Raw genomic sequence first — 23147 nt, forward strand, 5'->3', positions numbered from 1 at the left:
GACGCTATTTGCGACCAGTTCAGGGGGGCCTACCTGCGGCAGTAGAGGCGCTAATTAAAGGAGAGGTGCGGGGCGGCCATTTTTTTTGCTGGCCACCTGCCAGCACCTCTCCGCGCTGCCGTCCCCGGCCTCCTGAGCCCCCGCCCCCCCGCGGAGTGCCGACTGCGTTCCAAGAGCCCGGCACTTCTCCTCGGTGCCGGGCTCTTTTGCCGGCACTCGCGATCCTCGATCGCGCTGCACAAGGCCCCTCCCCTTTAAGAAGGGGAGGAAGGCCTGCAGTACCGCAGCGCGCCGTGCCGCAACGTGTGGCGCTGCGGCACGTTGTGCAGCGATATTCAGCTGCAGCGCCCCAAGAGGGATGTGGGGCGCCTCCAGTAGCGCCGCGCTTCCCTTTGGGGCGCGCAAACTGAATTTCCGGCGGGCGGCCGCGACTGCTTCCGGGGCACTACTTTTAGTGCCCTGGCGAGGCTGGCGCCCCAAACGGGGCTATAGTGAATTTCTAGGCTTTAGTTATTTCGCTCAATTTGTGCTATTTATGTTCTTCAGTAAATCATCAGGATTTGATCAGGACTGTATCTGATCAGGACTGTACTCTAATCCCAAATAAATGAATAGGTGAAGAAAGAAACTTCAGTGCACCACTGTTATTGTCAATCACAGCTTAGTACTTGGCATGTGTACAATTGGGAGATTGGGAGAACTGTGTAATGGATTTGTATGTTGAAATACCATAAAATACCTCTGGTGTCAATGTGGAATTTTTAACATTTTAATTTCATATATTCATATACTGTTTTCTTCTCTGGCTCATATGCACTAGACCTTGGGGGAGGGGGACAAATGTGAAGGTAGCACTTTTCATGACATCTAGCAGTGCTGATCTGTGGCTGTTTGATTTTAAAATGGGAAACAAAATAGCTTTTTAAAAATAGGGAGAGAGCAGTGGAGTAGCTGTCCGTAATGTATATCTGTACATGTGATGAACCTTAAAACAATATACAGTGAAGACTGATGTAAACATAGAAACATAGAAGATAGGAGCAGGAGTAGGCCATTCGACCCCTTGAGCCTGCTCCGCTATTTAATGAGATCATGGCTGATCATCCAAATTCAGTACCCTGTCCCTGCTTTCTCCCCATATCCCTTGATCCCTTTGGCCTTAAGAAATATATCTAACTCCTTCTTGAATATATTTAATGAATTGGCCTCAACTGCCTTCTGTGGTAGAGAATTCCACAGGTTCACCACTCTGGGTGAAGATATTCCTCCTCATCTCTGTCCTAAATGGCTTACCCCTTATCTTTAGACTATGACCCCTGGCTCTGGACTCCCCGCCATCGGGAACATCCTTCCTGCATCTAGTCTGTCTAGTCCTGTTAGAATTTTATAAGTTTCAATGAGATCCCCTCTCATTCTTCTAAACTCCAGTGAATATAAGCCCAATCGACGCAATCTCGCCTCATACGTCATTCCTGCCATCCCAGGTATCAGCCTGGTGAATCTTCGCTGCACTCCCTCAATGGCAAGAACATCCTTCCTCAGATAAGGCGACTAAAACTGCACACAATACTCAAGGTGTGGTCTCACCAAGGCCCTGTACAACTGCAGCAAGACATCCTTGTTCCTGTACTCGAATCCTCTCGCTACGAAGGCCAACATACCATTTGCCTTCTTAACCGCCTGCTGCACCTGCATGCTTACCTTCAGCGACTGGTGCACAAGGACACCCAGGTCTCGTTGCACTTCCCCTTCTCCAAATCTATTGCCGCTCAGATAATAATCTGCCTTCCTGTTTTTGCCACCAAAGTGGATAACCTCGCATTTATCCACATTATACTGCATCTGCCATGCATCTGCCCAATCAGATTCTTGCTGCAGTTTTTATTCTTTCCATCAGCCCATGCACGTAGTTTGATTTACTTTTAAATGTAAATGTGTATCACTCCACATGTTTGCTTGGTTTGAAGAGGTTCAAAGTACCATTTAATCTGAAATTTTAACAAGTATGAATTTTTAACAGAGACTTCAAGAAGCAGATAATCGCAACCAAGAGCTGAGCCAAAGTGTTACATCTGCAAGCAGACCACTGCTACGACAGATTGAAAACCTCCAGGCCACGCTTGTGGCACAGTCAGCATCCTGGGAAAAACTGGAAAAAAACCTGTCTAATCGACTAGGTAAGGATTAAATATGCATTAAAGTTCTGACCACAGCGATTGTCACACAAAATATATGAACCTCGAGCTTATTTACCAGCTAGTCACTTGAGCATTTTCCAAAAGTGTGAACATATATATTGTTGTTAGTAAGATTTTGTAGAATGCTAATAGATCTCCTTTGGGGTTGCTCATAGGTTGTCTGGGCTTGAAGCGGCATGTTTAATATGTATTCTTCATTACAGTCATTATACATTCATAAGAAATTTAGGCCTAGACTTTAAGCTGCAGCGTCCCAACTTTGTTGTCACTTCCTCCCGAATCATAATTTTTGCACTGTGGAGTGGGACCCCACAGCATGCACATGAGTTTGATATGCTGCTTGTGTGTGTATGTTGTTCATGCCAGGCCTGAGTTCAGCAGTGCCCTGGAATACGGGGTGTGGGCAGGTGCAAGCGAGAGTACAGTCACAGTTGAGGCTGCTAGTTTAAAAAATTTAAGTAATTATGTAGCTTTTCGGAGATATGGTGAGATGGGTAGGAACTGTCATGGTGACTGAAAAAGGATTTTTAATTTTAACCCAGTGCGTGGCCCATGGTAGCACATGGTTAGTACAGAATTGTTATACTCCAGTAATATACAATCTATTATGTAATATACCAGTCGATCACATGCACTGAAAAGGAAGTTGGGCTGTGTGCCTGGCAGGATTAAATGTGGATCCAGTGGAGGTCAGTGCTGAGGTTTAGAGTAATGTAGGTATTGGGTTGAGATGTGAGGTGTGTAGGGTGTTGTGAGGGCGGATTGATTTAATTCAGTTTCATTTTTAGGTTCAGGCAGGCACAGACTCCTAAAATTGAGTCTGAGGATGATGGTGGCCTAGGCGCCTCTACGTCAACATGATGTAAATTGTATAATTGCCATCATTATTCACAGTAGCATATGATAATCCATTCACCTCCGAATTTAAATATTCAATGCAAAACTGTTATCAAAAACATTGTTTGACCTGAATCTGATTGGAGAGTGTCATGGCAGCTAAAGCTCGGAATTTATTTGCTGCTAGATGATTGGATAGATTTTATTTAGTGGAAAGTAATTGGGCAAGCCCAACAAGGGAGGGGCAGTTCTGGACTTAATTTTAGGGAATGAAGCAGGGCAGGTGGAAGGGGTATCAGTGGGAGAGCATTTTGGGGGTGGTGATCATAATTCAGTTAGATTTAGGGTAGTTATGGAAAAGGACAAAGATAGACCAGGAATAAAAGTTTTCAATTGGGGAAAAGCCAATTTTACTAAGCTGAGATGTGATTTCGCCAAAGTGGACTGAAGCAGCTACTGGAAGGTAAATCAGTGTCAGAGCAGTGGGAGGCATTCAAGGAGGAGATAGTGAGGGCTCAGCGTGAGTATGTTCCCTTAAAGAAAAGGGTGGGACTAACCAATCCAGAGCCTCCTGTATGTCAAGGGGCATACAGGGTAGGATAAAGAAAAAAAGGGAGGCTTATGTCAGTTACCGAGAGCTCAATACCATAGAAAGCCGAGAGGAGTATAGAAAGTGCAGGGGTCAAATTAAAAAGGAAATTAGGAAAGCAAAGAGAGAGCATGAAAAAATATTGGCAGGTAAACTCAAGGAAAACCCAAAGATGTTTCATAAATACATTAAGTGAAGCGGATAACTAAAGAAAGAGTAGGGCCTATTAGGGACCATAAAGGTAATCTATCTGTGGAGGCAGAAGACGTGGGTATGGTCCTTAATGAATACTTTGCGACTGTGTTCACAAAAGAGAGGGACGATGCAGACATTGCAATCGGGGAGGAGGAGTGTGAAATATTAGATTAAATAAACTCAGTGAGAGAGGAAGTATTAAGGGGTTTAGCATCTTTGAAAGTGGATAAATCCCCAGGTCTGGATGAAATGTATAATAGACTGTTAAGAGAAGTAAGAGAAGAAATAGCAGAGGCTCTGACCATCATTTTCCAATCCTCTCTGGCTATAGGTGTGGTGCCGGAGGACTGCTAACGTGGTACCATTGTTTAAAAAGGGAGAAAGGGATGGACCGAGTAATTACAGGCCTGTCAGCCTAACCTCAGTGGTGGGAAAAGTTTTGGAAAAAATTCTGAGGGACAGGATAAATCTTCATTTAGAAGGACAGTCAGCATGAATTTGTTAAGGGGAGGTCGTGTCTGACTAACTTGATTGAATTTTTTGAGGAGGTAACAAGGAGGGTCGATGAGGGTTGAGCGTTTGATGTAGTCTATATGGATTTTAGCAAGGCTTTTGATAAGGTCCCGCATGGCAGACTGGTCACAAAAGTAAAAGCCCATGGGATACAAGGCAAAGTGGCAAGTTGGATCCAACATTGGCTCAGAAGTAGGAAGCAAAGGGCTATGGTCGATGGGTGTTTTTGTGATTGGAAGGCTGTTTCCAGTGGGGTTCTGCAGGGCTCAGTACTAGGTCCCTTGCTTTTTGTGATCTATGTCAATGATTTAGACTAGAATGTAGGGGGTATGATTAAGAAGTTTGCAGATGATACGAAAATTGGCCGTGCGGTGGATAATGAAGAAGAAAGCTGCAGACTGCAGGAAGATATCAATGGACTGGTCAGGTGGGCAGAACAGTGGCAAATGGAATTCAATCTGGAGAAGTGTGAGGTAATGCATTTGGGGAGGGCTAACAAGGCAAAGGAATAATGAACAGTGCAGAGCAACAGAGGACCTTGGAGTGCATGTCCACAGATCCCTGAAGGTAGCAGGACAGGTAGATAAGGTGGTTAAGAAGGCATACGGGGTACTTTCCTTTATTAGCCGAGGCATAGAATATAAGAGCAGGGAGGTTATGCTTGAACTGTATAAAACGCTAGTTAGGCCTCAGCTAGAGTACTGCATGCAGTTCTGGTCACCACATTACAGGAAGGATGTGATTGCACTAGAGAGGGTGCAGAGGAGATTTCCGAGGATGTTGCCTGGACTGGAGAACTTTAGCTATGAGGTAAGATTGGAGAGGTTGGAGTTGTTTTCTTTGGAACAGAGGAGGCTGAGGGGAGACCTAATTGAGGTGTATAAAATTATGAGGGGCCTAGATCGATTGGATAGGAAGGACCTATTTCCCTTAGCAGAAGAGTCAATAACCAGGGGGCAAAGATTTAAAGTAATTGGTCGGAAGTTTAGAGGGGATTTGAGGAGAACTTTTTTCACCCAGAGGGTGCTGGGGGTCTGGAACTCATTGCCTGAAAGGGTGGTAGAGGCAGAGATCCTCATCACATTTAAGAAGTACTTGGATATGCACTTGAAGTGCCGTAACCTACAAGGCTACGGACCAAGTGCTGGAAAGTGGGATTAGGGTGGATAGCTCTTTGTGGGCCGGCATGGACAAGATGGACCGAATGGCCTCCTGTGCTGTAAATTTAAAAGATTTTGCATAATATGATTGGTGAATAACAAAATTAGAAAATATTTTGAATAACCAGTTAGAAGAATCAGAGAATGATTAAATGCTGCAGCACAAAAACATGCCATTTGGCCCATCAATTTAATGCTGATGCTTTTCTCCACATGAACCACCTAGTCTAAACTCACTCTTCTGCTTGCTTGCCAATTGTTTGCCATTAAGGTCTTAACAAAGGTCACATGGCAGTTGTGGATAAATTTAATGCTTTTCTAATGCCAGGTTCAAATAGGGCTGAGTAACAGCTCACTCTTCTGCTCCATCTCCACTATATTATAGCTGCTCACATTCTGTAAAATAGCTCAGATATCCAAGCCAGCAGCAGACCCATGAGATCTGGGGGGATCTCCCTCCAGCATCTGACTGGCTCTGGTTGCACTTTCCCATCCAAATTTACTACTGGCTCCATTTGTGCAGTCTTACTTCATTTTCTCAAGAAACCGCATGTTTTTAAAAATGCATTCTACTTATCAACACGTTAAACATTTGGAAGCCTAATTTGAAATAAGAATATTTAAAATGTTTGTGAGCAGAGTTCATGCTGTTGAATCCAGCTGTTGCTCCATTCACTGGCAGTTATTTCCCTCTGACATAAGGTCAGAAATGGGGATGTTCGCTGAACTGCACAGTGTTCAGTGCCATTCACAACTCCTCAGATAATGAAGCAGTCCATGCCCGCATGCAACAAGACCTGGACGACGTTCAGGCTTGGGCTGATAAGTGGCAGGTAACATTCACGCCACAGAAGTGCCAGGCAATGACTATCTCCAACAAGCGAGAGTCTAACCACCTCGCCTTGACATTCAATGGCATTACCATCGAATCCCCCATCATCCTGGGGGTCACCATTGATCAGAAACTTAACTGGACCAGCCACATAAACACTGTGGCAACAAGAGCAGGTCAGAGGCTAGGTATTCTGCGGCGAGTGTCTCACCTCTTGACTCCCCAAAGCCTTTCTACCATCTACAAGGCACAAGTAAGGTGTGTGATGAAATACTCTCCACTTGCCTGGATGAGTGCAGCTCCAACAACAATCAAGAAGCTCAATACCATCTAGGACAAAGCAACCTGCTTGATTGGCACCCCATCCACCACCTTAAACATTCACTCTCTCCACCACCGGTGTACTGTGGCTGCAGTGTGTACCATCTACAAGATGCACTGCAGCAACTCGCCAAGACTTCTCCGGCAGCACCTCCCAAACCCGTGACCTCTTCCACCTAGAAGGTCAAGGGCAGCAGGTGCATGGGAACACCACCACCTCCAAGTTCCCCTCCAAGTCACACACCATCCTGACATAGATGTATATCGTCGATCCTTCATCGTCGCTGGGTCAAAATCCTGGAACTCCCTACGTAACAGTATTGTGGGAGTACCTTCACCACACGGACTGAAGCAGTTCAAGAAGGTGGCTCACCACCACCCTTTCAAGGGCAATTAGGGATGGGCAATAAATGCTGGTCTTGCCAGCCAGATTCCATAAAACAAATTTTAAAAAACTATTAAACACAAAGATGTAAGCAGTGAAGGTGAAGAAAATTGACACGCAGACTTGATGGTCATGATGACAGATTCAGTGGCCACAATCTATATGACAGACACAAGAAATGTTGTTATAAAGATATATTGAAATATCTAGCAGTTTGTATGTGCTTACTTGTCAAACGGGCAGCAAATTGAAATCCAAGAACTGTTCATCCATGGTCATTGGGTTTTTTTCACAAAAAATCTTAATTTTTCTCTGTTAGCTGATGGTCATGCCCAGCTTGCTGCTGCTGTGGAAAAGGAACGGTCAATCTCAGAAGAGCTTCTTATTCTTAGAACCCAAGTCTCCTCATTGGATTCACAAAACAGCTTGTTGCGTCAGGAGAAGAGCAGGCTGCAAGCTCAATTGGAGTCCGAGAGAGTCAGGCTTGAGAAGACTGAAGATGAAAGCAACAGGTGAGTAAATTGAAAATTTTGTGGCTAATTTACAATTGTAGAAATTACGACATAGAAAGAGGCCATTTGTCAATCTAACCTGGAGCCATCAAATGGAATCCTTTAATATTTCAAATGATTTCCTTTTAAATAATGTGATGGTCTTGGCCTTAGTAGCAATTTTGGTAAGGCATTCCATGTTCTAATAATCCTTTCAAAAAAGTTTTTCTAACTTCCCCTTTTAGTGATGGACCCCTTGTTACCAATATCACAAATCAGTGTAAACAGTTTTTCACTATTACCCAAAAACATTCATCATTTTGAAAATCACTGTCTCTTCCACTGGGGAAAAAAAAGCCCCAGTTTTTCAAGTCTTTTTTTCATTGGGTTAATTCGATGCTCTTAGTGGGGAAGCTGTGCTCCCTGTGAGTGCAGCTCCCCACTGGGAGTGTGGATCACTGAATTAGCCCTCATAACTATAACCTCTTGCTCCCGGCATCATTCTAATTAATCTTCATTGTACCCTTTAAAAGGCTTGAAAATTCATTCCGTAATGGGGTGCCCAGAAGCCATGTAATACTCCAACAGTGGTGTAACCAAAGTCTTGTACAAATTCAGCATCATTTGCTGTTATAGTCAATGCTTCTGAATATATAATGCAGAATTCAATTTGCCTTTTACAGTCTTTTCTACCTGTGCTTCCAGTTTTAAAGATCTATGTATATGCACTGCTAGATGTCATTCCACGCTTAAGAATTAATGTGCAGCAATTTTAATAAGTTTAATAAATGTCCCATTAATACATTTTTACTTACCCCTTTTATGTTGAGGATAAGATAAAATACAAGGAAAACTAGGCTGCTTTCTATATTGTGGCTGCAATAACCCCAATGTTATTAAATACTTGGCTATCTACTATTGGGTAACATTTTGGGGAAAATTTCTGGATTTATTTAAGAGTTTCATTAAAATATTGTATTTATTAGAAAAATTCCTAGTTTTGAGAAGAACTTTATTAAAATGTTATTTGTTTAATCCCTGTGCCATGGACCTAAGCACAAGAATTGCTATAAAGTGGGATCCTGTATACTAATTAAAAAAAAATAGGTGTATAGTTAGAGAGATATAGATATATCCATATAATCTGCCATTAATGGGAGTAGGATTCTGTCCATCTTAGAATATGTATTGCAGAATACTGAATAGCATATAAATTGGATTGTGGGGCTTGCCTTAAGCTGTAAGTTTTATTGTGGTCATATTTTCCACAAGAGCTATCAACAGTAATTTGGCCTAATAAAGGATATGCATTCTCGTCCCATTTTTCCCCCCATCCCAGAAATAGTTTCTCAAACTGAACCAAGTTTGGGACAAGGGACACCAAGAAAGGGACAGCATTTGATTTGTGAAGCATACACAGTGCAACTTACAAGTACAGGAAACTCTTTTAACCGGCACCTAAAATATCCGGAAATCTCTGTTAACCGGCAAAATGCAGGAGTAGGTTCAGGTAAGTTTTACTATATATTAGTGGCCGTGTAACCGGGGTTCCTGGATCTGTGGCCGTGTAACTGGGGTTCCTGCACCTGTGGCCGTGCAACAGGGACTCCTGGATCTGTGGCCGTGTAACCGGGACTCCTGCACAAGTGCCGTGTAACCGGGGCTCCTGCACCTGTGGCCATGTACGGGGCTCTCGTACCTTGGTAACTATACCTCTCTGTAATCCGGACTTTTTGATCAACCGGCAACACGCCGGTCCCGTTGGTGCCGGATAAAAAAGAGTTTCCTGTATGTCTCTAGTATGCAACCCACCACCCCTCCAATATTCATGGCCTTTGACACATCTAACAGTGAGCATTTGTAGTGAGCTCCTAAAAGAGATAGCCATGTCTAATTTCTGAGTTGCACTTTTTATGAAAGATGTAAACTACCAAGCCATGTTTCTGGAATCTAGTATATATTTAGCACAGCACTCTTCATGTTGTCTATCATGATATTTATTGTACATCCAAAACGTGCTATCCTTAATGGTATAAAGATGAATCATTGTTGAATATGCCTTGAGTTCTTGTGACATTTGTGTCACACCAGTAGCAATATCAAATACCACATGATATGACATCAGGGCTACTAAAGGACTCTTATGAGTCCATGGCAATAATTAAGTCAGAATTACATTCTACCTTTAACATTGATTCATTTTTTTAAAAATACAGAGAGGGTATAGCAGTGAAGCACAACTCCATTTTCAATAAGTAAGGAGGAGTAACTATTGAATGATTAAGTCATGAGTGAGTCAGTTTATAAGGCAAAGAAAGGAAAGGAGCAGTGGTGAAGGTGGTTGAGGAAGGAAGCCTTTTAAAACAGGATATCTCATAGGGAAATAGTACTGGTAAGGATTACGAATAATGTGTAAATATTTTAGTTTGAAGGTTGCCAGACCACACTTTTTAGAAACATGTGAAAGTTACTCACTTTCCAAATTACTAGGCAGTGACTTTTAGAGAATGATTTTGATGGAAGTTCTTTTGTTGCTCCCCAATGGCTGAGAGTTTATCCAATGAGTAGCTGAATTATACATCATACAGATCTCAGTTTTGATCTATGTTGAATTAGCTGATCGCAACTGGGTGGCGTTGGGGCACTTAAATTGGCCTCAATCTCCTCGGGTTAGATGGACTAAAATTGACAAGAGTTCCACTCCTGATCATTGTTATTTCATAATTGCATTATTAAGTGATGTATATGAAACAAAAATGATGTATATGGGTTTATACAATATTGGACAAACTTGCATCTCATTACTGACCCCTTTAGGTTAGTCTTGAATAAACAGCCTCTGTTTTACACAGTACAGTGCCATCTGTTGGATCTCCTTAGTAATTCATACATTCCCATGTCTCTTCAAAGTGCAGAAAAGCTTCAATAATACATAACCCTTTCTTTCCAGGATCATTTTAAATATTTGATATGGAACATGGGAACTGATCCTTAGAGATGTTTCCAATAATCTCTAGAGATTATACATGCTGAACACTTGGCTCTAATATGATGTGTTTTTGGTTGATGTATGATGTACTTCTGACTGTTTTACTCCGGGTAATGCATGTTTTACAACAAAAAATATTAATTTATACATTCAAAATGATGTTTTCCTAATGGTGAATATAAAGTTTCTACACTCTAGGACTTAAGCATTTAACATAGGGGAGGCCAACCTGTGGCTTTTCAACGGAATAAAATCCCCAATCCCAGGGAAATTCAATCTTCACAACCCAGTCCCTTTGTACTTGTATTGCTTATTCACTAGTTTGCCCTATTTGAATTTTGTGGGCCTAGAAGTTTGGAATGGCTGCTTTTAGTGTTATCTCAGTGGTAGATAAACCCTAAATCAGAATGTCAAGATCTGCAACATAAAAGGTATGTAAAATAATAGGAACATAGACTTAAACTTCCACATGTAGTCCCCAAGGCTCCCTGGTAATTCACCTATGTGGTCATGAAGACAAAAGCTTTGATACTCCAGTCTAGGCTGATACTAAAAGAGTGCTACATCGTTGGAGGTGTCATCTTTTGGATGAGGCATTAAATTGAAGCCCATCCGTGCAGTACAGGCTGAGGAGCTGGAAAATGCAAAAATTAGGCACTATAGCACCACCACTGGCAGGAGGGTATAAGCACAACATGACCGGTTTTTATAGACAGTTACCTTCAATGAATGTGGACATAAAAATTTCATGGAAAAATTTGTCAGGAAGTGAATGCAGACGTAAGATGTTTAATATATTACTAATCCATCTACTTTGGCGTTGTGTACAGTAAGTCGGAGAATTTGGTCACTTTCTTACCTGTCTCTGCTGTCTTTGTGTTGCTCTTTCTGTCCGCTTCTGCTTTTTTCATTTTTTTTCTTTTAGGTGGGAGGTGGTGAGTGGCATAGCTCACTGTGTTGGGGAAAAGAAACAACAATAGCTGCAGGATGCATTTGAGTGGGGTTTGCGGGTAAAATATGGCCCTCAGTGACACTACTTCATCCCTTCTGACTCATCTCACCCTTACTCCTCCATCCACTGCCACTTTCTCCCCAAAGGTGGGTGGCGAAAAGCCAAATTACCTACGCCAAAAACCTGTTTCCCTTCTCCCTTTGCCCTTTCTACTTCCTTCTTATCTGTTTGCTTCAAAAATTCAACCTTTGAAAAAAATTAAAGTGAGGAAAATCACTTGTCTGTCCATGTCTTTGTTTCTCACAGATGTTAGCAATAAGTCAACAAAACATAGTGGAGATAATTAGTTGGCTTCAGAGTTCAAATGTTTTTTTAAAAATGAATTAACTTGAAGACGGACATGCTTTCTCACTGTATTGCTTTCTCTCTCTTCTCAGCTTAATCAGTAAGCTATCAGTTCACTCTCTCAAACACTTGCATCCACTTTAGAAAAAAAAATAGAAAATTACTCAATTAAATTTTACCCGATGAAGCTTTTGAAATTTACGTTCTAACTGAGAAGAAATGACTTGGACTTGGGTGTACGGGGTACAATTTCAAAATTTGCAGATGGCACAAAACTTGGAAGTATAGTGAACAGTGAGGAGGATAGTGATAGACTTCAAGAGGACATAGACAGGCTGGTGGAATGGGCGGACATGAGCCAGATGAAATTTAACGCAGAAAAGAGCGAAGTGATACATTTTAGTAGGAAGAACGAGGAGAGGCAATATAAATTAAAGGGTACAATTCTAAAGGGGGTGTATGAACAGAGAGACCTGGGGGTATATGTGCATAAATCGTTGAAGATGGCAGGGCAGTTTGAGAAAGTGGTTAAAAAAGCATATTGGATCCTGGGCTTCATAAATAGAGGCATAGAGTACAAAAGCAAGGAAGTTATGATGAACCTTTATAAAACACTGGTTCAGCCTCAACTGGTGTATTGTGTCCAATTCTGGGCACCGCACTTTAGGAAGGATGTGAAGGCCTTAGAGAGGGTGCAGAAAAGATTTACAAGAATGATTCCAGCGATGAGGGATTTCAGTTACGTGGATAGACTGGAGAAGCTTTGGTTGTTCTCCTTGGAGCAGAGAAGTTTGAGAGGAGATTTGATAGAGGTGTTCAAAATCATGAGGGGTCCAGACAGAGTAGATAGAGAGAAACTGTTTCCATTGGCGGAAGGGCCGAGAACCAGAGGACACAGATTTAAGGTGATTGGCAGAAGAACCAAAGGCGACATGAGGAAAAACTTTTTTACGCAGCGAGTGGTTAGGATCTGGAATGCACTGCCTGAGAGGGTGGTGGAGGCAGATTCAAATGTGGCTTTCAAAAGGGAATTGGATAAGTATTTACAGGGCTACGGGGAAAGGGTGGTGGAGTGGGACTAGCTGAAGTGCTCTTGCAGTGAGCCGGCACGGGCTTGACGGGCCAAATGACCTCCTTCTGTGCTGTAACCATTCTATGATTCTATGAAATTGCTAGAATTATAAGAAAAATATTCCTTCAGTACTGCTGACTTAGCATCTTGAGAAATTAGGTACACTGACTGTGGTCAGATTGCACAATCTAAATTCAGCTCATGTCATCAGGACTCTGGACAAAAATAATAAGTCCGAGCCCAGGTTTTGTGAGAGGCTGAGATCTTGAAGTAAAATCTTTAATGTAGGCATTAAAAGGCACAAACGTCAATCTAGCAGATACATTCAAATATGTTGTTGTGAGATAAGCAACATTTGTTTATTTAACTTTTGTTTTAACCCTTATTTTGGACATGGATCAAAGTTTCTTGCTGCAGTGCTCCATCTCACCCTCAGTAAGCTCCCCACTGGAGTGGAGCTAATTTACAGAACAAACGAGAAACTGTTCAACCTCCATCGCCTCCAGTCCAGATCCAAGGTCGTCCCATCCTCTGTCGTCGAATTACAGTATGCAGACGACGCTTGCGTCTGCGCTCACTCGGAGGTCGAACTCCAAACCATCGTCAATACCTTCACCGAAGCGTACAAGAGCATGGGCCTTACACTAAACATCCGTAAGACAAAGGTCCTCTACCAACCTGCCCCTGCCACACAGTACTGCCCCCCGATTATCAAAATCCACGACAAGGCCTTGGACAACATGGACCACTTTCCATAGCTCGGGAGCCTACTGTCAACAAGGGCACACGTCAACGACGAAGTCCAACACCGCCTTCAGTGTGCCAGTGCAGCCTTCGGTCGCCTGAGAAAGAGAGTGTTTGAAGACCAGGACCTCAAACCCGGCACTAAACTCATGGTCTACAGAGCAGCAGTGATACCCGCCCTGCTGTATGCCTCAGAGACATGGACCGTGTACAGCAGGCACCTCAAAGCACTGGAGAGGTACCACCAACACTGCTTCCGCAAGATCCTGCAAATCCATTGGCAGGATAGGCGCACCAACGTCAGTGTTCTTGCTCAGGCCAACATCCCCAGCATCGAAGCTTTGACCTCACTCGATCAGCTCCGATGGACGGGTCACATTGTCCGCATGCCTGATACGAGACTCCCAAAACAAGCGCTCTACTCGGCACTCCGGCACGGTAAGAGAGCCCCAGGTGGGCAGAGGAAGCACTTCAAGGACACCCTCAAAGCCTCCTTAAAAAAGTGTAACATCCCCACCGACACCAGGGAATCCCTGGCCCAAGACCGCACAAAGTGGAGGAGAAGCATCTGGGAAGGCGCCGAACACCTCGAGTCTCTTCGCCGGGAGCAAGTGGAAGCCAAGTGCAGGCAGCGCAAGGAGCGCACGTGAACCCAAGCACCCCACCCACCCGCCCCTTCAACCACCGCCTGCCCCACATGTGACAGAGACTGTAGGTCCCACATTGGACTCATCAGCCACCTGCGAACTCATTTTTAATGTGGAAGCAAGTCATCCTCGGTTCCGAGGGACTGCCTAAGAAGATGATGATTTTGGACATGGATCAAAGTTTTTCAGAAATCATTTTGAGTGATGGGGAAATGCTACCTGATTGTCAGATTGTATAATTACAGGGTGATGAATTTGCACAGGCAAACTCCATTATAAATGTGGACATAGGAAATTATAAAAAGTTGATACAAAAATGTGACAACAGGAAGTCAGGTTTTGTAGACAGGAAGTGCTTGCAGGTGTAAGATCTTTAATGAGACATAAAGAAAGATATAGATAGATATGGTTCCAAATTAGAAAATTAAAGATTTTGCACAGATATAAAGTCTAAATAGACAATGCTTTATTTCACTAGATATTCACATGTATACTTAGCATTGCTAGAAAATATGTGCTTGTTAATTTCAGGCATCATGTGGTGTTTGACAATCTGAAGACCGAATACACTAAGGCCCTTGAAGAAGCCAAGAAAGAAAAGGTAACAACAAAACTGCAATCAGTTTGATTAGTTAGCTGGATCAGAGTCTCTCAATCCTTTTCATGATATTTTCTCATATTAGACCATCTTGACTAATCAGTTGGAAATGGAGAAGTTGAAAGTTGACCAGGAAAGAAAAAAAGCAATTCTTGCACAAGACGCATTAAAAGAGAAGGTATTTAACTGAACCCTTTTTAATTCCCGATCAGAATGAACATTTGGTATATCTAATCGATAATTGGATGCTGTGAATTTACTTGGTATTGCACTTATTGACATGAATTAGAAGTGCTTGGACCTTATATGAATTTCAATGTTTTTCACGTTTTATGTGTATTTTATTGCAGTTTCACTAGTTGTATGTTTCTTCCAAAGGAGCGGAAGTTGTTTACTAATCAGACGCTGGAGCCAGTGTCAAGCACTCCAACACTCTCTCGATCCAGTTCTGTCAGCGGTGCTGAGATGGCATCCTTGCAGGCCTCCATTCATTCACAGGTAGGAATATGTGATGTTACAGCAATGTTCTTGTGGGAGGTAGGTCAGGAGTGATAAGTGACTGGGAAGGGGACAGGGGAGCAAAGAGGAGAAGCTACCTGGAATTGAAGGCAAATTACTGGCCTGGTTAGGCAGTAGAAGACAGAGAGTAGATATAATGGATATGTACTCAAATTAGAAGGAGGTGACTCGTGGTGTCCCACAAGGATCTGTGCTAGGACCTCAACTATTCACTATATTTATTAATGACTTAGATAACACAATAGAGAGCCATATATCCAAGTTTTCTGATGACATACTGATAGGTGGTATACTAAGTAGTGTGGGCGGGAGCATAAAATTACAAAGAGATGTTGAGAGATTAAGTGAGTGGGCAAAACTTTGGCAGATGGATTTCCTTGCAGGTAATTGTGAGGTCATCCATTTTGGACCAAAAAAGGATAGATCTATGTATTTTTTACATGATGAAAAGCTAGGAACAGTGCTGGTCCAAAGAGATTAAGGGGTCCATGTACACAGATCACTATAATGTAGTGGTCAGGTACAAAAAATAACCAAAAAGGCTAATGGAATGTTAGCCTTTATAACTAGAGGGCTAGAATATAAAGTGGAAGAAGTTTTGCTACAGCTTTCCAAAACCCTGGTTAGACTACACCTTAAGTACTGTGTACAGTTCTGGGCACAGCACCTTAGAAAGGATATATTGACCCTGGAAGGAGTGAGCGCAGATTCACCAGAATGTTACCAGGGCTCCAAGAAAAGAAAAAAAGACTTGCATTTATATAGCGCCTTTCACGATCACCAGACATCTCAAAGCGCTTTACAGTCAATTAAGTACTTTTGAAGTGGAGTCACTGTTGTAATGTGGGAAACACGGCAGCCAATTTGCGCACAGCAAGGTCCCACAAACAGCAATGTGATAATGACCTGATAATCTGTTTTTGTTATGTTGGTTGAGGGATAAATATTGGCCAGGACACCAGGGATAACTACCCTGCTCTTCTTCGAAAGAGTGCCATGGGATCTTTTACGTCCACCTGAGAGAGCAGACAGGGCCTGGGTTTAACGTCTCATTCGAAAGACGGCACCTCCAACAGTGCAGCACTCCCTCAGCACTGCACTGGAGTGTCAGTCTAGCTTTATGTGTTCCAAGTCCATGGAGTGGGACTTGAACCTACAACCTTCTGACTCAGAGGCGAGGGTGCTACCAACTGAGCCACAGCTGACACATTTAACTGTGATTTGATTGAGGTTTTTTAGGATTTTGAAAGGAATTGATAGGGTAAATAGAGAGAAACTTTACCTGCTGATGGGGGAGTCGAGGACAAGGGGACATAACCTTAAAATCAGAGCCAGGCCATTCAGGAGAGAAGTTAAGAAATACTTCTTCGCACAAAGGGTGGTAGAAGTGTGGAATTGTTTTCCTCAAGAAACAGTAGCTAGTTTAATTAATTATTTTAAAATTAAATCTGAAATCGATAGATTTTTGCTAGCTAAGGGTATTAAGGGATATGGAGCTGGGGGGGTAAATGGGGTTAGGATACAGATCAGCCATGATCTAATTGAATGGCGGAACAGGCTCGAGGGGCTGAATGGCCTACTCCTGTTCCGATGTACCTCGGCACCAACAAACTCTTTCAGGAGGTGTGGTGGCTGAGGGAAGAGGCTGTCAAAATATCCAAGCAGGGTCGGGAAGTGGGAAATGCTGGCGAACTCTAAGTATGGGGGTGGTTAGGAGGGCCAGCAAAGTACCTCAGCAGAGAAGGGGGCCCGGCATTCTCATTTAGTTGGAGGGGGGCATCAAGCTCCGTGTAAATGGATGGTGGATTGGGGGAGTCCAGCCGGGGATACTTCAGGCTTCCCTTCCAACCCTCTCATCGGCAATGAGGTGCCAGCATCCCGACATTCTTGTGGCTGTCTGTTCCATTCTTAAAGTAGATGGTTGCCTTAGGACCACTTTTTCTTTAGCTGAGGGAAAATAATCTCTCTCTGGTGAGAGGGGTTGCCCTCTCTTTTGAACTCTGCCTCATCCAGGGCCAGTAAATCCTCTCAACAGGGAGACAGAGGGAAGCTTCTGGTCAGCATGCTATGTCTCTCATGGGGTTGTCAAATGCTCTCGTCGGCAGGGTGGGCATTACCAGCATTAAACATCTTCTGGAGCCATTCAGGTGGCCTGGAGCTTTAGGTCCATTTCTATTGCTTCAGTGGGCTGTCGAGCAATTTTGGGAATTAATCTGAGAGATTCTCAGGCATAGTGTCTACATGAAAGCAACAAAGTGGAAGAGAAAAGAAACCAAAAGAAAGGAGAAATAGTGAAAGGAAAATGGAATTAAGTAATGACAGAATGACGGAAGGAAAGGAGAGCATTGCTAAAGAAAGAGCAAAAAAGCATTTTGAGCTGCATTTTAATTTTAGTTGAGAATAGAGTGAGGGATGATATAACTCCACAATGAATAAAGGGTGTAAGTAACATGTTTCTTGAATATATAAGATCCATTTATAAATGCCTACTTTAAACTTTTAGTGTAAAAGTGCCCAAAAAATAGACCGTTCAAAAATCCATTCTTTGAACAACAATGAATTAGAAGTAAGTACAAATCAAAATGTTTTGATACTGAACTATCATAGAATACAGTCTCTGCTGAAAACCTAATCGAGTAACAACACTTAACAAAGAATTTGAATAGTAACTTGTCACGTACATTTTACAGGATGACTTATTTGAGCATTCGTTTGCACCAATGACTACGTCAGCTAGTGGTAACAACTTATATGAAGTCCTTAGAATGGGAGCAGGATCAAGCATCTTTGAAAATCTACAGTCTCAGCTAAAGCAAAGAGAAGGAGAAATTGCACAGTTGCAGGTGGGTATCTGTAAAGTGATTAATGCAGGAAGAAATAAAGTGGTTAATAGACTATTGCATCTAAATTTGGAACATTTTGACTGCGCTCTCGCAAAATCTATGTTGAATTTTACTTTGATACATCATTAGCAATGGAGAGGAGCAAGGAACAACCTAGAGTGGAACTTCTAAACTGGAATAGGGCTAACTTCAATGGGATGCAAAAGGATCTAGCCAGGGTAAAATGGAACCAAAGACTGACAGGAAAAACTGTAACGGAACAATGGGTGATATTTAAAGAGGAGGTGTTCCAAGTACAGGCTAGGTACATTCCAACAAGAGGGAAGGGTAAGGGAACCAAAGCAAGGGCTCCTTGGTTGACGAGGGAAATAAAGAAGATGATGAAACAAAAAAAGAGGGTGTATGATGCATGTCAGGTGAATTCTTCAAGGGAGAACCAGACCAAATACAATAAGTTGAGTGGGGAAGTGAAGATGAAAATAAGATTGGCAAAGAGAGAATATGAGAGTAGAATGACGGTTAACATAAAAGGGAACCCAAAAATCTTCTACCGGCATGTAAACAGTAAGCGGGTAGTAAGAGGTGGGGTGGGGCCTATTAGAGATAAAGAAGGTGATATATGCTTAGAGGCAAAGGGCAAGGCTAGAATACTCAATGAGTACTTTGTATCGGTGTTTACTAAGGAGGTGGATGCTGACAAAATATCAGTAGAAGTGGAAAAGGTAGAAGCAATGGAAGGGGTGAAAATTGATAGACAGGATGTACTAGAAAGGCTGGATTTGCTTAAAGTGGATAAGTCGCCTGGTCTAGATGGCTTGCATCCCAGGTTACTAAGGGAATTGGGGGAGGAGATAGCGGAAGGGCTTGCCATAATTTTCCAATCTTCCCTAGATGCGGGGGAGGTGCCTGAGGATTGAAAAGTGGCAAATGTGATACCATTGTTCAAGAACGGGTGTAAGGACAATCCTAGTAACTACAGGCTGGCCAGTTTAACATCAGTGGTGGGTAACGTTTTAGAAACAATAATCAAGGAAAAAATTAACGGGCACTTGGAGAGGTTTAAGTTAATTAAGGAGAGCCAACACGGATTTTTAAAAGGCAGATCGTGTTTGACTAATCTAATTGAATTTTTTGATGAAGTAACAGGGAGGATTGATGAAGGGAATGCAATGGATGTTGTCTACATGGATTTTAGGAAGGCGTTTGACAAAATGCCACATAAAAGGCCGGTTAACAAAATTGAGGCTCATGGAATAGGTGGGTCAGTGGCAGCTTGGATAAGGAATTGGCTTAAAGACAGAAAACAGCAAGTTGTGGTAAATGGCTGTTTTTCAGACTGGAGGATGGTAGACAGTGGTGTTCCCCAAGGGTCAGTGCTGGGGCCACTGCTTTTTTTGATATATATAAATGACCTGGAATACAGAGTAGAATTTCTAAGTTTGCCAATGACACCAAACTTGGGGGTGTTGCAAATAGTGAGGATGATACCAGTCAACTGCAACAGGACATAGAAAGGCTAGCAGAATGGGCAAACAAGTGGCAAATGGAATTTAATACAGAGAAGTGAGGTGATGCATTTTGGCAGAAGGAACAGGGAGAGGCAATATACAGTTAATGGCACATTTTTGAAGAGTGTGCAGGGACTGAGGGACCTGGGAGTTAATGTGCATAGGTCCCTGAAGGTGGCAGGACATATTGAGAGAGTGGTTAGCAAAGCATATGGGATCTTGGGCTTCATAAATAGAGGTATTGAGTACAAAAGTAGAGAAGATATGCTGAACATTTATAAAGCGCTGGTTAGGCCACAACTAGAATATTGCACCCAGTTCTGGTCACCACACTTTAGGAAGGATGTGAAGGCCCCTGAGAGGGTGCAGAGGAGATTTACCAGAATGGTTCTGGGGTTGGGGATCTTCGTTACAAGGACAGGTTGGAGAAGCTGGATTTGTTTTCATTAGAGCAAAGGAGGTTAAGGGGTGATTTGATAGAGGTGTACAAGATTATGACGGGTTTGGATAGGCTAGATGGGGAAAGGCTGTTCCCACTAGTTGATGGTACAAGGACTAGGGGACACAGATTTAAAGTTTTGGGCAAGAGATACAGGGGGGACGTGATGAAAAACTTTATTACGCAGCGAGTGGTGACCTGGAACTCGCTGCCGACGGAAGTGGTGGAAGCGGAGACACTCAATGTTTTCAAGGGGAGACTGGATAGATACTTGAAGGAAATAAACTTGCAAGGCTACGTGGATAGAACGGGGGAATGGGACTGACTGGATTGCCCTACAGAGAGCCGACACGGACTCGATGGGCCGACTGGCCTCCTTCTGTGCCGTTATGATGTTGGAGCTTGATTTTACCAATGGGGAGCTTTTGGAGGTGGGATTCCCACTTGTCAGGTTTCAGTCCCGCCTCCATCAACGTCTGGCCAACCCACACAATTTTCCCTTGATTGACCTTGTTAAACTCGCCCAGCGGGCTTAGCAGGCCAATTAAGGGAAAACCAGTTACAGAGATCGTCAACGTATGACGTTTCATCTTTGACAGATGAATTGTCATCGTTTGATAGCTCTGTGCAGCTGTCAGACACTGACATTCTCTGTAGTTTGATGAGTTCTTGAATTTAAGACCTCATCAAACCTCTTTCTTTTGCAGAAATTAGATGGTTGTTGCATTGGAGAATGCAACGGCCATCTGTCATCTCTACCGCGGAGGTGCGAGACTCTCCGCATACCCACCGATTGAAGCCTGCAGGAAGAAACAAAGGTAAATACACTTTTTTTTAACAGTTTCCACTTACCTCAGATACTCACCTCTCCGCACTTGCACCCATCACTTACCTTCACAGCGCACTTTTGTCCCCCTCTGACCCCCGCAGACCCACTACTCGCCTCGCTGACCCTGGTGGGTTTCGGAGCCTTTGGGAAGCCCTCACTTGTGTGGGCAAAATGGAGATAATCCTCTTATCTGCTTGTAAACTACCTGTTAACAGGCAGTTAAGTGGCTGTAATTCCTTCCCGCCTCCAATGAGACGGGACCTGGCGCGGGACGGCTACCTGCCTCCTGGCAAGATGGCACCCGCCCCCAAATTGTGCCATTTTCCCGGCAGTCCCACCTCCCCAGGGCTGTCAAAATGCAGCCCTATGACTATGTGGGGGAAAAATTCGGTTGGTTAGTGCCTCCCGTTAGCCCCTCCGGGGGGCGCTAGGAACTTACCGCCTGAGTGCGGCGATTTTAGCGCCGCACGCAAAATTGACCAGTCGTTTTGTGGCGGCGCTAAACACTACCGCCTCGATCTCCTGCGCCCACAGATCGTGACATCAGTCGAGTGTGTAGCGCTCCGGACTGGATATTGAGTCGTGCCCCCAGCCTTAGCGCCTGTAGCTAGGAACGACAGGTAGAGAGGAACGTTTTCAAGTCAGAAAGGGGCTGGGTTGAGCACAATTTAAAGGCGGGCGCTTCCTGCCTTTTCTTGTCGGCAAAATTTTTGGTTTTAACGCTGTCTAAAGAGTTTTGGCCCTCAGCACCACTTTTGAGGTTCCTAAGCGCTGATCTCTTTCCCTGGGCCTATCCATTAGTGCTTCCAACACAATTGCTTTTGAGGTCTCTCCAGGCTAAGATACAAGGCTGCAATGAGCAGGGTGTGGCTAGCCAGCAAGATGGCCCCTCCTGTTTAAGAACTGGACGGCGCCAGTGTGTCTGGCTTCCATGGTAACTGGCATCGCCTGAGCTTCAGTGGTGTTCTGAGGTAGCGCCTCACTTCCTGACGTTTGCGCGTTAACAGAGGTGTGTAGCGCCTAATTTAGCGCTCAAATCACCTCCAGGGGTGATCGAGACGAATTTTGCAGTCGGAGGTGATAATTAGCGCTGGGTGCTAAAATTTGCGCCCGGCCAATATTAATGCCCCAACATGGGCGATACCCAATTTTTCCCCCTGTGACTCTTGCACTCTCTTGACTCTAACTCAGCATGTGGGACAGACAACAGGAGATGGAACAGTATGTTCAGCACTGTATTTCTGTGCTGCAAGATTCATCTGAATTTGGTGTTCTGTTATTCGTCAAATTTCACCAACATAAAAACTCTGTTCAGAAAGCAGAGGGTGGAGAGGGGAAAAGGGACCAAAATTAACAATGTATATGAAGACGATGTTTGACAACTAAGATGGCTTCACGTTACCAACACTCGATTCACACAAGTGACGTTATGTCAGACATCAGGTTACTTCAAACTGCAACAACATTTTGACTGCATAAACAATTGAGGGATCAACTGTTTTGTGCTTTGAGAGATGGAGAGAATTTGTTGGGGCCAGGGAGAGTTGACCCTGTTGAAAAGGCAGGAGGTGGGTAGTGGAGGAAGAAAGTCTGTTGAAGGGTCAGCAAGAGATGCACAACAACAGCCAGGGTAGAAAAAGTGTCCCTTTTGAAGAGATAGCGGGAAAGAAAGAAGCTTATTGGTTTGGGGAACCAGAGAGAGAAAAGCCATATTGAAGAGGTTGTAGAGACTGAAAGGGTATTCTGGCAATGCTCTTTCATTCCCAGTTAGGAATGCCCAGAATATACTGATGCATTAAGCTCAGCGACAGTGCCTTGAAGACAAAGGGGGAGAAATTGGGTGGAGCCGCAAACGGGGCGCCAAGCTCGCCTGGGCGCCAGATTTTGCGCTGCGATCGGAGCAGCAGCGATCGCCGGAAATTCAGCTTGAGCGCCCCAAGAGGGACACGGGGCGAGGCTTGAGGCGCTCCGCGTCCCTCTTAGGGCGCTGAAACTGAATATCGCATCGCAACATGCCGCAGCGTGTAGCGCTGCGGCACGGCGCGCTGCGGTACTGCAGGCCTTCCTCCCATTCTTAAGGGGGAGGGGCCTGCACCAGCGCAATGAGCGATCGCGAGTGCCGGCAAAAGAGCCCGGCACCG

At 43.8% G+C, this 23147-nt stretch overlaps 1 protein-coding gene across 2 annotated transcripts in view; it reads left to right on the forward strand.

Annotated features, from left to right (window-relative positions):
• The window catches only part of tmf1 (TATA element modulatory factor 1), a 52815-nt gene that overhangs the window by 21608 nt on the left and 8060 nt on the right, over positions 1-23147 (forward strand). For both annotated transcript variants that reach the window (XM_086001470.1, XM_086001469.1), the window contains exons 10-15: positions 2021-2177; positions 7350-7542; positions 14802-14871; positions 14954-15046; positions 15247-15366; positions 18078-18230. In XM_086001470.1, the coding sequence (XP_085857596.1) occupies positions 2021-2177; positions 7350-7542; positions 14802-14871; positions 14954-15046; positions 15247-15366; positions 18078-18230 (786 nt within the window). The remainder of the gene's footprint in view (positions 1-2020; positions 2178-7349; positions 7543-14801; positions 14872-14953; positions 15047-15246; positions 15367-18077; positions 18231-23147) is intronic.

This window comes from Somniosus microcephalus, chromosome 11 (genome assembly GCF_052327205.1).
Source record: "Somniosus microcephalus isolate GS21.2 chromosome 11, FLI_Smic_1.0, whole genome shotgun sequence".
Lineage (NCBI taxonomy): Eukaryota > Metazoa > Chordata > Chondrichthyes > Squaliformes > Somniosidae > Somniosus > Somniosus microcephalus.